The sequence below is a fragment of the Penicillium canescens genome (genome assembly GCF_028828765.1).
Source record: "Penicillium canescens strain IBT 15451 chromosome Unknown utg000004l_segment0_segment0, whole genome shotgun sequence".
Taxonomy (NCBI): Eukaryota; Fungi; Ascomycota; class Eurotiomycetes; order Eurotiales; family Aspergillaceae; genus Penicillium; species Penicillium canescens.
Genome location: NW_026703966.1, coordinates 4,888,441 through 4,906,532, shown reverse-complemented (window position 1 = coordinate 4,906,532; position 18,092 = coordinate 4,888,441). Strand labels below are relative to the sequence as shown.

The 18,092-nt window shown below is 52.3% G+C and overlaps 6 protein-coding genes across 6 annotated transcripts; 3 read left to right on the top strand and 3 right to left on the bottom strand.

Annotated features, from left to right (window-relative positions):
- Positions 1 to 513: 513 nt before the first annotated feature.
- Positions 514 to 1,649, top strand: N7446_007213 (uncharacterized protein; the record flags this gene model as incomplete). Its single annotated transcript, XM_058515959.1, has 3 exons — positions 514 to 774; positions 862 to 1,332; positions 1,404 to 1,649. 3 exons carry the CDS (start codon positions 514 to 516, stop codon positions 1,647 to 1,649), a joined length of 978 nt encoding a protein of 325 aa, XP_058373137.1.
- A 397-nt stretch (positions 1,650 to 2,046) lies between these two features.
- Positions 2,047 to 3,729, bottom strand: N7446_007212 (putative nucleoside transporter; the record flags this gene model as incomplete). The annotated part of the gene is made up of 3 exons (XM_058515958.1): positions 2,047 to 2,540; positions 2,614 to 3,298; positions 3,391 to 3,729. The coding sequence occupies 3 exons, from the start codon at positions 3,727 to 3,729 to the stop codon at positions 2,047 to 2,049; spliced, it is 1,518 nt and encodes a 505-aa protein (XP_058373136.1).
- A 1,301-nt stretch (positions 3,730 to 5,030) lies between these two features.
- On the top strand, positions 5,031 to 9,050 carry N7446_007211 (putative RNA binding effector protein Scp160; the record flags this gene model as incomplete). Its single annotated transcript, XM_058515957.1, has 4 exons — positions 5,031 to 5,400; positions 5,454 to 5,701; positions 5,756 to 8,030; positions 8,080 to 9,050. The coding sequence occupies 4 exons, from the start codon at positions 5,031 to 5,033 to the stop codon at positions 9,048 to 9,050; spliced, it is 3,864 nt and encodes a 1,287-aa protein (XP_058373135.1).
- Positions 9,051 to 10,073: 1,023 nt separating this feature from the next.
- N7446_007210 (cytochrome b5-like heme/steroid binding domain-containing protein) lies at positions 10,074 to 11,331 on the bottom strand. Its single transcript, XM_058515956.1, has 4 exons — positions 11,259 to 11,331; positions 10,971 to 11,104; positions 10,605 to 10,731; positions 10,074 to 10,452 (listed from the first exon to the last, which is right to left on the bottom strand). Exons 2-4 carry the CDS (start codon positions 11,087 to 11,089, stop codon positions 10,285 to 10,287), a joined length of 414 nt encoding a protein of 137 aa, XP_058373134.1. The 5' UTR covers positions 11,090 to 11,104; positions 11,259 to 11,331; the 3' UTR covers positions 10,074 to 10,284.
- Positions 11,332 to 11,850: 519 nt separating this feature from the next.
- Positions 11,851 to 15,147, bottom strand: N7446_007209 (putative ubiquitin C-terminal hydrolase; the record flags this gene model as incomplete). The annotated part of the gene is made up of 2 exons (XM_058515955.1): positions 11,851 to 14,874; positions 14,935 to 15,147. 2 exons carry the CDS (start codon positions 15,145 to 15,147, stop codon positions 11,851 to 11,853), a joined length of 3,237 nt encoding a protein of 1,078 aa, XP_058373133.1.
- A 266-nt stretch (positions 15,148 to 15,413) lies between these two features.
- On the top strand, positions 15,414 to 17,943 carry vps27 (ESCRT-0 subunit protein VPS27). The gene is made up of 5 exons (XM_058515954.1): positions 15,414 to 15,548; positions 15,642 to 15,774; positions 15,835 to 16,116; positions 16,171 to 16,945; positions 16,995 to 17,943. Exons 1-5 carry the CDS (start codon positions 15,481 to 15,483, stop codon positions 17,831 to 17,833), a joined length of 2,097 nt encoding a protein of 698 aa, XP_058373132.1. The 5' UTR covers positions 15,414 to 15,480; the 3' UTR covers positions 17,834 to 17,943.
- The last annotated feature ends 149 nt before the right edge of the window (positions 17,944 to 18,092 follow it).

The window sequence follows — 18,092 nt, the reverse complement described above, 5'->3', positions numbered from 1 at the left end:
TCGATCGTGTGAGATGGTCATGGACATATGTGGGGGATATGCAACCGATCCAATATGTAGCTCTTGGCCGAAGATGCGAGACATCACATCAGGGATAGCAAACTCCCTATCCTCTCCCTTTGTCGACGATTGTTGTTTCTTTACCTATCTAGTTAAGGATCCACAGAAGGACGCAGCAACACTCCCCTGTTGCTATCGGCTTTGAGCCATCCCTTTCGGCCCCCCGAGTGTAGTTAGACCCGACTCAATACTGACATGCGCCTTACATGACCATAGCCGATGGACAGGGGTCGCCATACAATGATTGGATGAGGATTTCTCCCGTGTGGAAAGGTCATACACCAGGCCCAACACCTGGCGCACCTGGCGTGGGGATGAAAGGAAGCTGCCAGGAGCCGAGCATTGTCCGAATCAACATAAATTGAACCTGCTTTCTCGTCTTATTTCTTTTCTTTATCCAGCAGCTTTATTTCGACAACCTTTCTCCCCTCTCCCCCCTCACTAGCTGCCATAATGCTCGGCCTTCTCTTCCTCTTTACCTCTGCCCTAGTCAGTGCATACCCTAACCGGGGCCCCTGCACTGGCGACTGCTGGACTCATGATCCTTCTATGATCCAGCGAGTATCAGATGGAAAGTACTTCCGTTTCGCAACAGGCACTGGTGTCAAAATCCATACATCACCGTCAGTCAAGGGACCATGGACAGATGCAGGCTCAGCCCTGCCAGACGGATCAAACATCCACATCGATGGCGTCGACAGTAAGGACATCTGGGTAAGAATGCAACAACAATATAATAAACCAACACAACCTTTATTGTTGGTAGCACAACATGAAGAACACAACTAACAAAGAATCCAGGCTCCTGATGTACACTACCAGAACGACCAGTACTACATGTACTACGTGCTCTCCAAGATTGGCACTCAGAACTCACAAATCGGCGTAGCAACCTCCAAGACCATGGAGCCTGGTTCCTGGACGGACCACGGCGTCGTCGGCCTGCCCGCCAACAGCAACTACAACCGCATCGACCCAGCCTGGATCAGTATCGGTGGCAAGAACTACATGAATTTCGGCTCCTTCTGGGGCGATATCTTCCAGGTTGAGATGGAGACACCTCTCAAAATCGGCTCTGCTACTCCCTATCAGATTTCATGGAACTCAACTCTCAACCACCGCGAGGAGGGCTCCTTCGAGTTCAAGCACGGCGACTTCTACTACTTGCTCTACTCTGCTGGTATTGCCGGCAAGTACACCAAGGATTTCCCTGCCGAGGGCGCTGAGTACCACATCCGTGTTTGCCGCTCCCAGACTGGTCTCGGTGACTTTGTATGTTCACTCTACATTGATCCCATATATAGAATTTGTTGTTGTGGCTGTGCTAACATATATACTCTCAGGTTGACGCCGACGGCACTCCCTGCACCAAGACTGGCGGCACAATGCTCCTCTCCAGCCACGGCCAGGTCTTCGGACCTGGTGGCCCCGGCGTGGTCAATGACAAGGACCTCGGTCTCGTCATGTACTACCACTACTACCCTCTCGCCAAGAAGCAGAGCACCACTGTCTCCGACAACTCTAACTACATGTACGCCTGGAACGCCCTCGGCTGGAAGGACGGCTGGCCTTACGTTAAGGCTGCTTAATGCACATAATTCTCGTGGCAGGCCCGCGAGGCCTTACATACATGACTCTTTCTTTCTTCTTCTTCTCTTGTCAATGGTTGGGTTTTATACTTTTTGTGAGAGTATTGTACTCGTTTGTCCGATACCCATGCCGTCTTGGCGCTGTCGATACAGCTGGTTTGATTTTGGCTGTGATCGACTGAATGCATTAATCATATAATACTTGCCCTTATGGGGTCAATGAACAGTGAATTATAATCCTTTGATAACTATACATTGCTATTAAATGTGCCTGCGAACTAATTTATCTAATTCATAACCACCCCAAGGCTAGGCCCTCACGGATAACACATAGCCCCAGATCCAGACCCGACATACATTCCACCACAAATCCCAACAATTCCACAAAGAACCAATCTCACCGTCCCACATACTTCAGCTCCAACATTCTCAACGGCAAGTAAGAAACAGAGGTAAAAACCAACGCCAACTCATTAGCAATGTCACCACCCGAATCCCCAATCATAGTAGCAAGCGCACCAACATAGTACGTCTCCACCATGCCCACAATCCAGCCGGCAGCACCACAAAGGAATGCCGCAAGACCTGCATACCCGATTGGCATGCGGGCCGGCGTATTCCACGCATCGAGATCATAGTTGGCCAGATTTCCTTTGCGGAAATAGTAATGCTCAATGAACAGAATGGCGAAGAAGGAGGTATTCCAGTAGCCGAGCAGGGAGAGGAAGTTTTCTAGCACGGCTAGTAGTTGGTTCCGGCCTGCTATGCCCAGCACCAGGACGCAGGCGAAGACGAGGAATGACCAGATCACTCTGGGCACCTTTGCGCAGGGGGTTGCGAATAGTTGGGCTGAGAGGGCACCGGAGTAGATTGCGATTACGTTAACACCGACTGGGGTTGTTAGTGTTAGTGTTTGTTTGTGAGAACCCTATACGGGGATGGGATGGGATGGGATGATACATACTTCCAGAAAGAACCAGCAAAACCAGAAGGAACTTGGCAAATCCATCCGGGTAGATAATCTCCCTCAAGATCTCACCAATACCGCCATCATACGCAGCACTCCACTCAGGATTCGTATCCAACGCCGAACTGATACAAGCACCAAGCAACATGCCAATGCAAGTAGGAATGGTAATACCAAGAGTGGTATACAAAAAGATCTTAGTCTTAGGTGTGTCGACAGGATAATGCACGTAAAAGTCCGAAACAATCGAACTCCACGACGCACTAGATCCATACATAACACTGATCAAGCTGAGCACATTTCCAGAGCGAGTCAAGCCCGTCACGGCCGTCGACGGTGGGGACAGATCGGCGCGGTGGGCTGCCTCCCCGTATATGATAATGAAGATAACGAAGAATAGGATCCAGGCGTACTTCTCGTACAACAGGACACCACGTAGTCCGATGAAACTGAAGAGCAGACTCACGCAGGCGATGATTACCACGCCTACGGCGATGGAGACATGGCCGTCTGAGACCGCGCTCAGGGCTAGGCCGCCTGTGATGCAGTTTACTGATGCCCAGCCTAGCTGCTCGATCACGTTCAACAGAGCGATTATCGATGATGGGTAGTAGCCGAATGAGTATCTGGCGATTGCTACCTGGCGGAGACCCGTCCCCGGCCCCATGGTTGCGCACCAGCCCTAATTGCGGGAGTGTCAGTCAAAATTTGCCCTCAGCAAAAAAAAAGCATAAAAAATACAAGAAATGCAAAAAAGAGGGAGGAAACACGCACTGTCACCATAGCACCCAACAATGTCGAAAATATCACAATAGGAATGGTTTGACCAAGCGAAAGACCAAACTGCCGCCCCAAAAAACCAGTACTGAAACAACTGATATTCATCGTAGCAGACGCCCACATAAACGCCATCACGACGGGACTTGGTGACTGTCGATTCTCAGGATGGACGCGGTCAAGACTGTGCGACTCAATGCCCATCTTGCGGTCCAGCATTTCCTCATAGTAGCGCACTTTGGCGAAGAATCCCCGTGGTTTAACCGGGTCTTGCTCCACCGCAGAGATGTTCAGCTCGGGCTCGCCCTTCTTCTCCATGTCCGCGTCCATGGCCATATTTGGGACCTTGGGGGAGGAGAAGAAGAGAGGAGAGAAGAGGAGAAATCTCGGAATTGTCCGAGATAGAGGGAATATCTCCCCACACACGGGTGGGTAAGTTAACACTGTATAAATTTACTGGATTCGCCCCTATCTGTGGGCCTTATCGGACATTTTTCTCTTTTGTCTTTTTCCGTTTCTTTTTGTTAGCTGGATAACGCCTGTAGTATCAGCCATTGAGCTTGTTCTGTCTAGAAAGTAGTTTTATATCTGCCAAGATATTGGTACTCTCCTTGCCAAGCATCCATATCTGCCTCGCCGTGAAGGTTAAGCTTTGGGGGAGAAAAAGAAACCAAAATTTCCTTATCAGGCGGGAGGAGGTGACAGGGCTATTGGCCACTGGCCACCTCATGGACCAATGCTACAGACTCCGTCAGATATTATCCTACGGTATTGCCCCATTCTGTATGGCCACATGGTATGCCATGGCCACTTCCCACGTGCTCATGCTCATCAAGGTAAAAAGTAAAGAAAAGAAAAAAAGGAAAAAGAGGAAGAAAAAGGATCAAGTATAGAAACAGTCAGTTATGTGAAGTATAGTACGCCTTGTTTATTTGTTCGTATTTTCTCCTTCTCTTTTTCTGTTATATTAGCCACCATCTAGAGTCAAACAGAATGTGTTGGAGCCTGTGATATTTAGAAACTTAGCCATTGGACATTATAAATGCATATGAGGTTCAAACTAGCATAATACATGTATACTGAATTAAAAATATACATGTACGGTAGATGTTCAGCGGACTCGGAGAAATCCCCCGGAGACTCGAGCTGGCCTTTTCGGTCACTTTGTGTATTTCCGGGGTTCGAGACCTTCACCTTTCACCTCTCACCTCGCCTCTCTCTCTCTCCCCCTTCTCACCTCTCACCTCTTCATCAACCTCTCCCTCTCACTTTCTCTCAGGTGGTTCTTCTCTCAGAACGCCTGCTTTTTCTTTGCTTTAATTCTTGGCGCTTCTTGGTCCAGATCGCCACTTTTCCACATTGCATCTTTGCGGGCATTCTCCTGAATCGACCGGCACTCACCTATAATATAACCTATACCCTTCAATTTGTTTCAATTCAGAAGAGGAAATTATACTTTCCATCTGTGAGTTTCAAACACCTCCAGCCATTGGACACATGCTCCGCCCCAGTGATCATGACCTGTCCCCAGTGCATACTGACCCGGACCAGTCTCTATTGCAGAATTATTGTGCATAGGCCAATTTTTAACCCTGTCTCATACTCCGATCATCCCCACGCAATTGACTTCTTTCGTCATGGCTGCCGAAGCCCCCTCTACCAACGGCGGATCTCTCGCCGCTATGCTGGAACAGCAGCACGCCCGCGACGAGGCGCACAAGCCCACCGTGGAGGATGTGGTCGACGAGGAGGACCTGAAGCACCCCCTTCCCGCTGCGCCCAAGGTTGAGCCTACCCCCTCCGCCTCCGAGCCTACTGCTTCAGCGCCTGCCCCCAAGCCCGCCACCAAGCCCGCACCTAAAAAGCCAACATTCGATGTACAATCGGAGGAGTTGTTCCCGGCTCTCGGTAGTGGCCCCAAGCCTGCCGCTCCTGCTGCGGCTACGTGGGGTGCTAAGAAGACTGGCGCAGCTGCCGTTGCAAATGGCTCGCCCGCTCAGTCAATGGGTACGTGAATGACACCGGATGTGATTGATTCAGCATTTCTGACATAGGTATAGATATCCCCCGTATCATGACTCTTCCTGGAAAGCACATGGAGCAGCTCCGTCTCGCTCCGTCTCAGATGCTCCCCCGCGGACAGCTGAAGAAGCCTCTGCCTGAAATTCTCCGTGACATTTCTCGCAGATCTAAGGCTACTGTGGACATGCGCGGTGGCCCTGGTGGTTCTATCATCTTCGATGGAAAAGGCTCCGTAGATGCAGTACGACAGGCCCTCCGCGAGGTGGCTCAACAGGTTGGATCTAAGGTATGTGCTTGGAGACATCCACATGATTTGTTCTAATCCTTTTTCCTTTATTAGCAATCCGTCCGTGTCCCTATCCCTACCTCTGCCCGCCCCCACATCATTGGTCGTCAAGGTGCCGTTGTTCAGGATATCCAGGGCCGCACTGGTGCCCGTGTGCAAGTCCCCCGCGCAGACGACAACTCCGCCGGTGCCGAGGATGATGACGATGACACCATTGACGTCTTGATTGAGGGTGATGCCGTGGCTGCGGAGATGGCCCGCCGAGAGATCGAGGCCATTGTGAAGGAGCGCGGCTCAAACATGAGCTTCCGCTTGAAGACCATCCCTCCCGAGTTCTTCCCCTTCATTGCAGGCGCACACGACGCCAACCTGCGCGCAATTGAGGAGCGCACAAAGGCGCAGATTAATGTTCCCCGCTATGATACTTGGTCAAGCCAGCCTCCTCCCCAGGAAGCCCACCCCGGTCAGGTCCAATTCGTGCCTTGCCCCGACAAGCATATTTTGATTTCTGGAGAACGCGCTGCCGCACAGGAGGCACGTGCCGAGATTGAGCAGTTGGCCGCCAGGTTGCGCCAGCAGCTTACCCTCCGCCAGCTGGCCATCAACCGTGGCCAGCACCAGTTCATCTTGGGCAACGAGGCGGATGCTCTGCACCAGTTCGTTGCGCAGACTGGATGCGCCATTGTTCTCCCTCCCAGCTCGGACGAGAGCGAGTTCCTGACTATTACCGGTCCTGCTGACCAGATTGAGGCTGGTATTAACCACGCTATGGATCTTGCCACCAGCATGCAGATGGCCAGCATTGATCTGTCCCGCCAGCACCCTACCGCCCCCGCTGGCCCCGTTGCCCACGCCCGTGCTCTTTCTCAATACCTCCGCCGCCGCCAGGTTATCAAGGAGCTCGAGTCGACTTACGATGCCCGCATCGCTCTCCCACCCAGCGCTGATGGACCCGTTACCTGGGAGGTTTACTCCCGCGACGGCAAGAACACCATCCGTGCCCGTTCCGACATCATGAACCTCGTCCAGGCTCTCCCTCCCTCCAAGCTCCGCCATGTCCCTGTCGACCCGTATTTCCACCAGTATCTCCGTAACCGCAGTGCCAACACTCTCCAGAGTGACTATGGCGTTCATCTTATGGTCCCCGATGACATCAACAGCCCCGAGGTCGTGTTGGTCTATGAGGGCCCCACTTCTTCTGCTTCCCAATTCGAGGTCCCCAGGCAGCGTCCCTCGCCTACCGAGGTTGCTGCGTTCGAGAAGAGTCTCCAAGAGGCTCAGAACTTCCTTCTCAGCGCACTTGGTGATCAGAATGACATCATTGCCAAATCGGTCGCCATTCCCGCCAAGTACCAGGAGAAGGCCCGTAAGTTCATCATCCGTGAGCAGGAGGCCAAGGGCGATGACAGCATCCCCGTCCGTGCTATTGTTGGCGAGCCCAAGGCCTCTCAGTGCCAGATTTCCCTCCGTGGTCCATCGGCCTTGGTAAACGAGCTTATCGCGAAGCTGGAGGCCTTCGTTGTGGAGCAGGAGCAGGACGACCTGGAGCGCGGATACACCGTCAGCTTCGACTTCCCCCAGAAGTACGCCAACTTCCTCATCGGCAAGCGCGGTGAGACCATCAACAAGCTCCGCGAGGAGTTTGACGTCGACATCAAGGTCGAGAACGGCAAGGTTGAGGTCAAGGGTCCCAAGGCCAAGGCCGACGCCACCCGCATGCGCATCATCAACATGGGCAAGAAGCTAGAGGATGAGACCACCCACATTCTCAAGATCCCCGCCCAGTACCACCGCGAGCTGATCGGTCAGCGCGGAAACCAGGTCAACCGTCTCCAGGACCGCTACTCCGTCCGCGTCCAGTTCCCCCGCGCCACTGTCAACGATGACGTCGCAGAGACCGGCAGCGATGCTGGCGCTAGTGCTCGCCCTAACCGTTCTCAACAGGCTGCTGATGAGGTCCTGGTCAAGGGCCCTAGTAAGGGTGCTGACTCTGCCCGTGACGAAATTCTCAGCTTGCTGCAGTGGGTCATTGACCACGGTCACTCTGCTACCATCTCAGTTGCCCAGAACCAGGTCGCTTCCTTGATTGGCCAGCGCGGTCGTGAGATGGACAAGCTCCGTGCTGATACTGGTGCCCAAATTGATGTTCCTAATGCCAACGATGCGCCGGATGCATCTGGCCGCGTTGCCATTCGTGTCAAGGGTACCAAGCAACAGGTTGCTGAGGCCAAGAAGATCTTGCAGCAGCGCGCTACTGAGTTTGATGCTACCGTCACCAAGTCTATCGATGTCGACAAGAAGTACCACAAGGCTTTGATCGGTGGAGGCGGTATGTTACTATCAACCCTACTCTCATTCCAGTTACTGAGTTTCTATAGGTGCCAACATCCGTAAGATCGTTGTCGACGCCGGTGGCCCCAACGACGGCAGTGCCGCCAGAATGGTCCGCTTCCCCCGTGCGGAGAGCACCGAGTCTACCATCCGCCTTGAGGGCAATGGCACGATCGTTGACAACATCATCGCTGCCATCGAGGCATTCGTCAAGGAGCGTGAGGACCAGGTCACCGAAATCCTTGAGGTCCCCACTGCCCAGCACCGCATGCTGATCGGCCGTGGCGGCGAAACCCGTCGCGGCATCGAGTCCAAGTTCAACGTCACCCTGGACATCCCCAAGCAAGGCTCGGGCCGCACCGACGTCAAGCTCAAGGGACCCAGCACTGCCGTCGAAAGCGCCAAGGAGCACCTCCAGTCCATGCTGAAGGACCAGCACGCCGAGACCGTTGACGTCCCCCGCCACCTGCACCACGCCATCTCCGATAACGGCCAGATCTTCCGCCGCCTCCGTAACGACTACCAGGTAACAGTCGACCACGCCGGCCAAACTGTCCCGGTCAACACCACCTCCGAAGAAACCCGCAATGCCAACGCCCCCGACATGCCCCTGATCATCGACGACCCCAATGCACCCAGCGACGCTCACTCCTGGAAGATCATCGACAACAACGTCGCCGCCGACCCTACCGCCAAACCCTTCCCCTGGGTCCTCACCGGCTCCCCAGAGAACGTAGCCAAGGCCCGCGCGGTCATCGAAAAGGCCATCGCCGTGGCCGCCGCCCAGTCCGCAACCGGCTACCTGATCCTGCCCGACCCCAAGACCTACCGCTACGTCGTCGGCCAGGGTGGCAGTCAAATCAACGCTATCCGCAAGAAGACCGGCTGCCGCATCAACGTGCCTAAGGACCAAGGTCGCGGTGAAGCAATCGAGATCCGGGGTAGTGCTGCCGGCTTGGACGAGGCGAAGGAGATGATCCTGGAGGCTGTGCAGAATGGTTTGAACGGTGCGCGGTAAAATGTGTGAGTCCTCTAAAAATGGTTAATTTTGTGTTTATTTATTTTTTCCTATTTCTCTTTACATAGGAAGCCGGCTCATAAATACTTGCGAGCGAGCGGGATCGCCTTTTGCTGTTTTAATTTAGTCTGGACTCATTCTTTTCTGGAATATTTTGTTTTTTTTTTTAACACTTGTCATATCTACTTTCATGAATATTCGTTTTAAAAGAGTGTTTCTTCTCATTTCTTTGCTTGATTTTCTTCTATATTTCATGTGCATTTCCCAACTTTCTCTCTTCTCTTCTATACCAGACAAATCAGACTCTGTTGAGATCTAATTAGCGGAGTACCTGTAATTCCTTTCGGTCAATAGCTAACAGTTAGTGAGAATTCGTCTACATATCTATCTAACTAGAGCTATAAGACCCAGTACAACATAACGTGGTGTAGCTCGCCGACACCTTCCCTCCCGGATACCCCAAACTGAACCCACAATCCGAATATCTACTGTACTTCATTCGCCAAGCACAACAACCAAACCAGCACAATCTACATATACAACCTGCGGAGTAATGTGTACATACCTGGAAGATATAAAAAAGAACACAATAGAACCCCAAAGAACAGCCAAGCCTAGAAACTTCCCCGCACACCACACCATCAGACAATTGGAGATGTTGGAGTGAGGAGTAAGGAGGGCAATCGGCAAATGAACATACCAGAATTGTCGGAATTGGTGGGCGGAAAGTGACGCCCAAAAGAGAAATGTATTCCGCTGGTTGATCTGCGTTTCTTTTCCTTTTTGTTTGACCCGCTTGATATGAGATAGTGTCAATATTCCACTTCATATCGTGGTCATATTGGAAGTCGTCAGTCATAGTGACTATAATATAACTTATAGAGTAGGATTGTTGAAATCAATATCTAAAAAAGAAAAAAACGAAGCAGAGAAATCTAGGTCCAGCTCAAACATGTAATTAACCAAAGAATATAAGCATAAAATGAAAATCCGACAAGAAGAAAGGATACATAGACCCGAGACCCGAAACCCTCACTCAGAAGGCGTATGCAACTCAGACGTGCACAGTTTTAGCCCATCCCATCTCGCGAGACCATTGATGAAAAAAAGAAAACAGAACTGATTCATGCTCATCTTGATCTTCTAATTGCTGTAAACATTGCAGAAATGCATATTCACATTGCACATACAGACACCAACACCTTCGTAGCACACTCTACACTCCATAACCGGCTTACTGCTGCTGCTGTTGAGCCTGGAGGTAGTTGTATGCGCCGTAGGCGATGGCACCGCCGATGAGGATAACGGCGTAGAGACCGACGCCGAAGCCGGCGGTGGAAGATGAGGAGGAGGATGAGGAGGAGGCGGGGGCTGCGTGGCTCTGGGGCTCAGGGTCACCGGGCTGGAGGGTTGTTAGTATATGGTTTCTGATGTCTTATGTTCGGTGTGCATGTGGGATCACATGGCGTGTTGCCGAGGGTATAGAGAGCGTGGTTGGATGTGTTGATTTTTGTTGGATAGGACTCCAGCGGTACTGGGGGATTCGGTACGTACCATACGCTTCACTGTGCCAACGAGGAGACCATCGAGAATCTCGCGCGCCTCGTCACTGTGGCCGACATCCTCGAAGGCTTCGGTGCTGTCCTGGCCGCCAACGTCGAGGAGGACTTCCTCGCCACCACTAGAGAAATTGTTAGCGGTTTTTTATTCTGAGGATATCTGAGGGTGCGGAGATGGTGAAATTGGCGGTGGAGTGGTGCGATAGGGGAGAGGCGAGGGAGAAAGAGTCTGTTGGGATTTTTTCGCCCGTTTCTCGCTGGCCCCTTTCTCGCTTTGCGCCAGGGTAAGGGAGAGCGCATTATCTCCGGGGAGGGAGGAGGGGTTCTGGAGATTGTAGATATAGACACTGAGTCAACGTACGGGTGCTCATCGACGAAGCTGGTGCAGTCGTAGACTTTGTCGTGGACGATCAGGTAGAGGTCCTTCTTAGTGTTGTGCTCAGCAATCTGCTTGAAAGTGAATTCGGCGGATCCAGACATGGTGAATTAAGGGGTCTGTAGGTGATGGGAGACTTGTTAGCGGTCTGTGAGGTGTGCAGGAGCAGAGAGGCCTGGGCTCGGAGCGGCGGGGGCGCGATAGGAGAGGGACGCGGGAGAAGTTGGGATTGGGGGTAATACGACAAGTGTGACAAGTCTGACAGACACTTACGGGGTATTCCGAGGGAGATCGAAGTGCAGAGAAGTGAAGAGAGATATGTGCAAAGTCCAAGATCCAAAGGAAAAGGGAAAGTTGTTGGTACGTGCGCCCTGAGCGGTCTCGGTGGGGCCCGACTGTTGATGCCGCGAATTACACCCGAAAAAGGTCGGAGTATATGGCGTTGTCTACTGCGTATTATTACTTATTTAGGTGGCGGTATAGTGTACTCAGAGGGTAGTTACATTCACTATCTTCATAGAAACTGATAATAAATGCTGTGAAAGTGTTGCGAGAGACTATTATGTTTCGACGAATCAGATGCTGCTTATTCGTGCATATGAATAGTGACAGTCTGGCATATCTGGCCACAATGTTCTGTTATGCACATACAGTAGATACACAAGACTAGACTAACTACTAGGTGACTGACAGGTAATTGGTACCCCAACTGCCATCTTCTTTCCCTGCATAGCCGTAACCTCGGGGATCATGGCTCGGGTAGCGCCGTCGGGTATCCGCTTTCCGCTGTGACGGAACACTTTCATGTTCAAAGCAACTTAATTGCTGTATACTCTATCCATGATCGTAACAGATGCTAAAACGCTCATTTCGCTGGAACTCGCTCATAAAACACAATATACGCTTGCTCGTTCTGCAATCGATCCCGTGATCGGAGGTCCCGGGGGTTAAAGTCCGTGGCCCTCTCATCGTCAAACTTCCGCCAGCACTGCCGCTCCGCATCGCGGACCAGGGAAATGTAGTGTCCGCTTCCCATCGAGGATCCGAGATGCCGGAGTACAGCAAAGGCATCGTATGTAAACGGCGGAACGGTGGCGCCCATGGGTGGTGGAGCCCGGGGATCCTGGGGGGCGGCACTCGGGTATGAGATGACAAAGTCGTCCATCCGGAGACCATGGAGTGGGAACTCGATGGGGGTGTGGATCTTTCGCGCACTTTGGGTCTTGGATGCCGAGAACCGCTTGAAGTGGACAACTAGGATCTGGGGTGCTCGTGTGATGATGATCTGTTTGGTGGCCATTCGCTTGCATTTGCAGTGCGGGCACTTCCAGACCTCGTCGCCACTCAGCATTTCTTCTTTACAATAACTCCGTAGACAGTCATAGATGTCGCCTGTGCCTTCAACCGGGATCTCGACACTGATGCTGTAGAAGGCCTCGTAGGTGGTAGACGTCTTTTTGCAGGTTGTGCAACGTAGTCGACTAGCATGCTGTCCTGCAAAAAGAGACGATATAAATGACTCCTCGCGATGGCAATACCGGTCCCATTCGATTTTGGAAACTCTGGCCACCGGCATTCGTTCCCGTTGCATCTCCTCTGAAAATGTCAAGGGCCGTAGGGGCGTCCGCTGCCAGTTAATATTAAGATCCTCATGGAGGCAGTCCACCACGAAATCGAAGAATTCCTTGGCATCTTGCTGTCGATCAATAGCCCATTCCCGATTCAACCGCCCACAGAAATTTCGGAAAGAAGTTGGCATAATAACCTCAACATCATTCTTCCACAGCGACCGAGTTAGATTAGCATACAATCCTGGCATGACGCCCTGGGATCCCTTCCAGTTCTTCTGTACATAGTAACGGAACTGATTGTCAATAAAGAACCTGCTCAGCATGACCGTTGCACTGAGGCACTGGATGGTAGAGTTCATGTAGCATGTGACACCGAAATTGGTCAAACCTGTACGCGGAAGTTTAAGGCGGCCAAGGTTAGAGGTTGGCATGTAGAGAGCTGTTCTGCTTGCAGAATTTTGTCGCTCCAGGTGGGGTTGAATATGTCGGCCATCGGAAACTCCGCTGTAGCTGGGACGTGGGACCGCAGGAGCTGGCCGTGACGGGGCCGCCGGCATCTGCGCAGCGTAATTCGGAGTAGGGCCAGGCGGCGGACGAGAATCTGGGTGCGTCATAGATTGCTGAACATGGTGCGGCTCGGGGAATCGACGCAAGAAAGCCTCATATGTATGGACAAATGGAGTCGAGGGCTCTTGCGTGGATTCCTCTGGCTCCTCTGTTTCTTCCTCACCGTAGGTGCTTGTATCGATCTCCTCGTTTTTGGATTTCTCCATCCACTCGGATAACTCCTTCGAGTTGAGGGGAGTAAACTCGCGCAGTCGCCGTTTCCGAACTTCCAGGCTCGAATTAGCGCTAGCCATTGTAGGAACCCTTCCTAAACCTCGGCCAGGACGAGGTACGGGCTTTCTGGCCTGCAGCGAACTCATGACAGCAGCGGTCGAAGATGTGGCGAGTGACTGTTGGCCAAGGAGATCGATCCATGCATCCAACCCACCGAGAAGAAGAGCAGGAGGTCGCCCGGCTTTCAACGGCTTGTATGCATTGAACTCGTAGAGAGTGTCATGGAGAGCTCTCAAATGCGGCGCGGATGTCCCCACTGGTGAACCAGCGAGATAACTGACAGAATCAGCGTTTTGATCGTAGTAAACTACGAGATCATATTCATTCCGCTTCTCAAATAAGGTTTGTTCGTGTTCCGGCGAAACAACGAGACGCTCCTCCAGTTCCTCGGCAGACACGTTCTCTTTCAAGACCACAGGCTCTATGCAAATGATGGATTTTGCATACACGTGCCCATTATCATACTGGTCCCGGGACCGAACATCAATGAGCAGCACATTGAACTTTCGCAGGTTCTCAAGCAGACTCTGTGCAGTAATTGAAGTGCTATATGGCAGATCCGGTGAATCGCTTCGCGCTGAGTCCATCCCACTGGGTGTCAGGGATCTGTAGGGATTTTCATCGAAGCCTCCGCGACTCGGACTCCTGTGAGGAGAGCTGGTAAATTGCGAATACCGCGGATTGACTGATCGCGTGCTCTCGATGGAAGTTCTTGGGGGATTCGAGGGAGGCTTCGAGGGAACGGTGAAAATAGGGCTATAAGCTGGGTCTGGGGCACGTGGGAGCGAGGTTGTAAGTGGAACTTTCGGAGGAATAGTTGGCACACTAGGAGAAGACCCCATGCCACGAGGTCCTAATGGACGTCTTGGCGGCGGGGAGCTGTAAGGCCCCGAGTTCGCGTTCGACGGATGAAGTGGAGTCTCCGCAGATCCCAGAGTCGGGCTTCCCGGTCCAGCCGGACTTGAACCTAACTCATATTGGTTCGAGGGTGGAGATGCCTTAAGTTTGGCAAATCGTTGCGCGAGAATGTCATCTGGGGGACTGGAGAATCTTTGTGTATGCGTAAGAGGGTCGGGTATTCTTTGGAACTGACCAGGACTCGGCATTCTGATCGAGTCTGCTCCAGACTGACGATTCTCGCGGCTCCTCGGTGTGGCAGAAGCTTGTTGTGGTGACCTTGACGCAAATCCACCGGTGGGCTGCATTCCACTTGCCAAGTTATCCTCAATGATCTCCTGCTTAATTGTGTCCATGGTGCCTTGTTTGGTCCTGACCGACATCATGAGATCGGCAAACTCCTTGTACCAGCCAGGACGCTGGTTGACCGTGGTTCGATAGTCTGGATGATGGGGAATGATGTTGATGGTGATTTCAGAGGCGCGAAGATATTGTATGTAAGCCTTGTCAGGGTAGTTATCCTCCACTAGGGTGATGGCTTGTTCGATTGCCTCGGAAGCCGTTCTCAGGAGTTGATTGAGCTATAATGCGCGTCAGTAAATAGAGGCCATACCCCTTCGAGGGGCCATCAGGACACATACCGGTGTGCTATCATTCACATTTAATGAAGCAGCCTGGTCCTGCAGGTCTTTGATATTCGGAAATCGAGAGCGGTGCGGGATAGAAGTGCCATTTGGGTAGTCCGGTCTGCTGACCTGCGTGGAATGCATGGTTTCCCCCACCGAGTAAGGACGGCTGTCCTTCCACGGTGGTATGTTTGGTGGAGATGGCAAAGTCGCCGCATCGGAGGACATGGTAGATCCAAGCAGCGAGCGGACTTAGCGCATGATTATGTTCAAGTTGACGGATGGCAAGAAGGGATCTCGGGGGTAACCCTGGAGGCCCTTCAGATTAAAGAGCAAATGAAAGCAAGAGACCAGAAGAGAGAAAAGAGGACAGAATCCAGGAACGCAATGCGGGATGTCTCTGGGGTAATCAGATGACAATACCTCACCGCCCCCAGCCTATGACGCCAGGGGCTTAGTCAACTGGAAGCTCCCTCCTCCACTTATCAGTCTGCCATATTCGCATCTACCTGCAGCTACTGCGCTTTGTGTCAAGTATCGCGCCTGGTGTCTACTTTCATCATGGCTGGTTGGTTTTCTTCAACGTCGCCTCTCGACGAGCAGATCGAGCGGGCAACGGCTTCCTCGCTGTAAGTGATTGCCTACAGGGATTACGCCTATAGATGGGCTCTTCCCTGGTGGATCATCTGCCCAGAGCGATCGATTGGCTAACCTACTCCTAGGGAGGACATTGCCCTCAATCTGGAAATATCCGACATGGTTCGATCGAAGAGCGTGCAGCCCAAAGAAGCGATGAGATCGTTGAAGCGACGGCTCGAGAATAGGAACCCCAACATTCAGCTGGCGACTCTGAAGGTGAGTGACATTTATCTCCTCGGCGTTACGTTAAAACAAGTGCTGATCATGCGTCTGCAGTTAACAGATACGTGTGTCAAAAACGGAGGCACCCACTTTCTAGCGGAGATCGCATCTCGGGAATTCATGGATAACCTTGTGTCATTACTAAAATCCGAAGGCGCCCCATTAAATCCAGATGTTCAAGGAAAGATGTTGGAGCTCATCCAAAATTGGGCTATGGCTGCGCAGGGCCGAATGGATTTGATGTACGTTGGGGACACATATCGTAAACTCCAGAGCGAGGGGTACCGATTTCCGCCAAAGACAGAAATGAGCGGCAGTATGTTGGAAAGCAGTGCTGTGAGTGTCCTGGCCCTTTGCCGCCAAAGTGGAAGCTAACATGTCCTGTCTCAGCCTCCGGAGTGGATTGACTCCGATGTCTGTATGCGATGCCGGACAGCCTTCAGTTTCATGAATCGCAAACACCATTGCCGAAACTGTGGCAATGTCTTCGATGCTCAATGTTCCAGCAAGACTATCCCGTTGCCACATCTTGGAATATTGCAGCCTGTCAGGGTGGATGATGGATGCTATGCCAAATTGAACTCCAAGTCGTTTGCGCCACCGGGAGTATCGGATCGATCCACGTTTAAAAACAACTCCATCACAAAATCTAGCTCAATGGAACCCCGAGCTGCCAAAGCCGATACCGGATTCGACGAAGATTTGCGTCGCGCGTTACAGATGAGCCTCGATGAGGCCGAGGGCAGAGGAAGTTCGGGATTCGTACCGCAGACTGTCAATGTCCCAGAAGCGACCAATCCCACTCCTGGACTAGCCCACGTGGAAGAGGAGGACGATGCAGACCTCAAGGCTGCGATCGAAGCATCGCTGCGAGACATGGAACAACACAAACAAAACCATGCAGCAGCATTGAAGAACGTTCCTACTCCAAGTTCTGCAATCCGTGATTCGTCCAGCACGCCGACACCCTTACCTAAGAATCCCTATGAACTTACACCCGTGGAAGCCGAGAACATCCATCTATTTTCAACGCTCGTTGACCGGCTTCAACATCAGCCCCCAGGAACAATCCTCAGAGAGCCACAGATCCAGGAGTTATATGAGAGTATCGGTTCCCTTCGACCGAAGTTGGCCCGTAGCTATGGAGAGACTATGAGCAAGCATGGTGAGTTCCCTCCTTCGAGTTGTAAAGCATCACAAGCTGACGTCGACAGACACGTTACTCGATCTACATGCCAAACTCTCAACAGTCGTGAGGTATTACGATCGAATGTTGGAAGAGCGCCTCTCCAATGCTTATCCACACCACGGTCTTGGTTATGGGGCTGTTCCCGGCGCAACACAATATCCGAATATCCAGCCCGGGTTTACTCCCCAGGCCCCCGATGCACAAGCTGGGGCCGAGAATTTCTATTATGGCAACCAGACGGACAGCTCTCGCCCACCCACTGCCATGTATGCACCACAGACGGCGAACGCCGAAGGGTATGGAGGCGCACCTGGCGCTGTCACCGGCGCCTATATGTCGCACACTCCACATGGAGCTCAGCCGAACGAGGCTCACCACCAGAACTGGGGTGGAAAACCTTACCCGTCTCTCGGGGCACAGTCACCTAACGCTATTCCCAATAACTATACCACTACTCCCGCACCAAGTGCTCCGTCTCAGTACTATGCGGGACCATCTGATCCGGACGCAAACAAGTCACCAGTCGCCGAACCTCCATACCAACCATCGCCTGTCATGCGGCGAGACTCCCAGTATCAACCTAGTGCACCTCCAGGCGGGTCTACGGTACCCGAGCAGCCAGCTGCTACCGGGTATGCGCAGCCTGGTTACTCGGTGGCCCCTAGCGCTCCAGCACTTCACCAGCAACCAACCGGCCCTACCCCCCACCCGCAGTCATTTTATTACCCTCAGCAACCACCGCCTGCACCTTCTGCTTACCCACCAATGACCACAGGGCAACCGAGCGCGCATGCACCTGAAGCCCCCGGACAAGCACCTTATCAGCAACCGCGGCCAGTGGAGGAGAGTTTGATTGAGCTGTAGCGTAATTGCATTTGGGGCGTTATTTTTACTTGGCTTACCTGATGATACCTGAAGACTTTTAGCAGATTGAATAGCTTAAAGGAAAGAGATCCAGTATACCTTGTACCTCGTATGCATTTCAATTTCATGTCATGTGACCGGCACATGGCTCCCCCACACAACGTAATTACCGTATTATTACTCGCTCCTTGAACTTAATCGCCGAAGACAGCGAGATCGATCAACGTCGATTTCTTCTTTTCTTCCTTCTCTCTCTCTC

Excerpts from the sequence above, each read along its gene's own strand:
- N7446_007210 (XM_058515956.1), bottom strand. The coding sequence starts at position 11,089 with ATGTCTGGATCCGCCGAATTCACTTTCAAGCAGATTGCTGAGCACAAC. Across the intron at positions 10,732-10,970 it reads AGCTTCGTCGATGAGCACCC|TGGTGGCGAGGAAGTCCTCC; the intron begins GTACGTTGACTC and ends CAATTTCTCTAG. Across the intron at positions 10,453-10,604 it reads TTGGCACAGTGAAGCGTATG|CCCGGTGACCCTGAGCCCCA; the intron begins GTACGTACCGAA and ends ACAACCCTCCAG.
- vps27 (XM_058515954.1), top strand. The coding sequence starts at position 15,481 with ATGGCTGGTTGGTTTTCTTCAACGTCGCCTCTCGACGAGCAGATCGAG. Across the intron at positions 15,549-15,641 it reads CGGGCAACGGCTTCCTCGCT|GGAGGACATTGCCCTCAATC; the intron begins GTAAGTGATTGC and ends ACCTACTCCTAG. Across the intron at positions 15,775-15,834 it reads TTCAGCTGGCGACTCTGAAG|TTAACAGATACGTGTGTCAA; the intron begins GTGAGTGACATT and ends ATGCGTCTGCAG.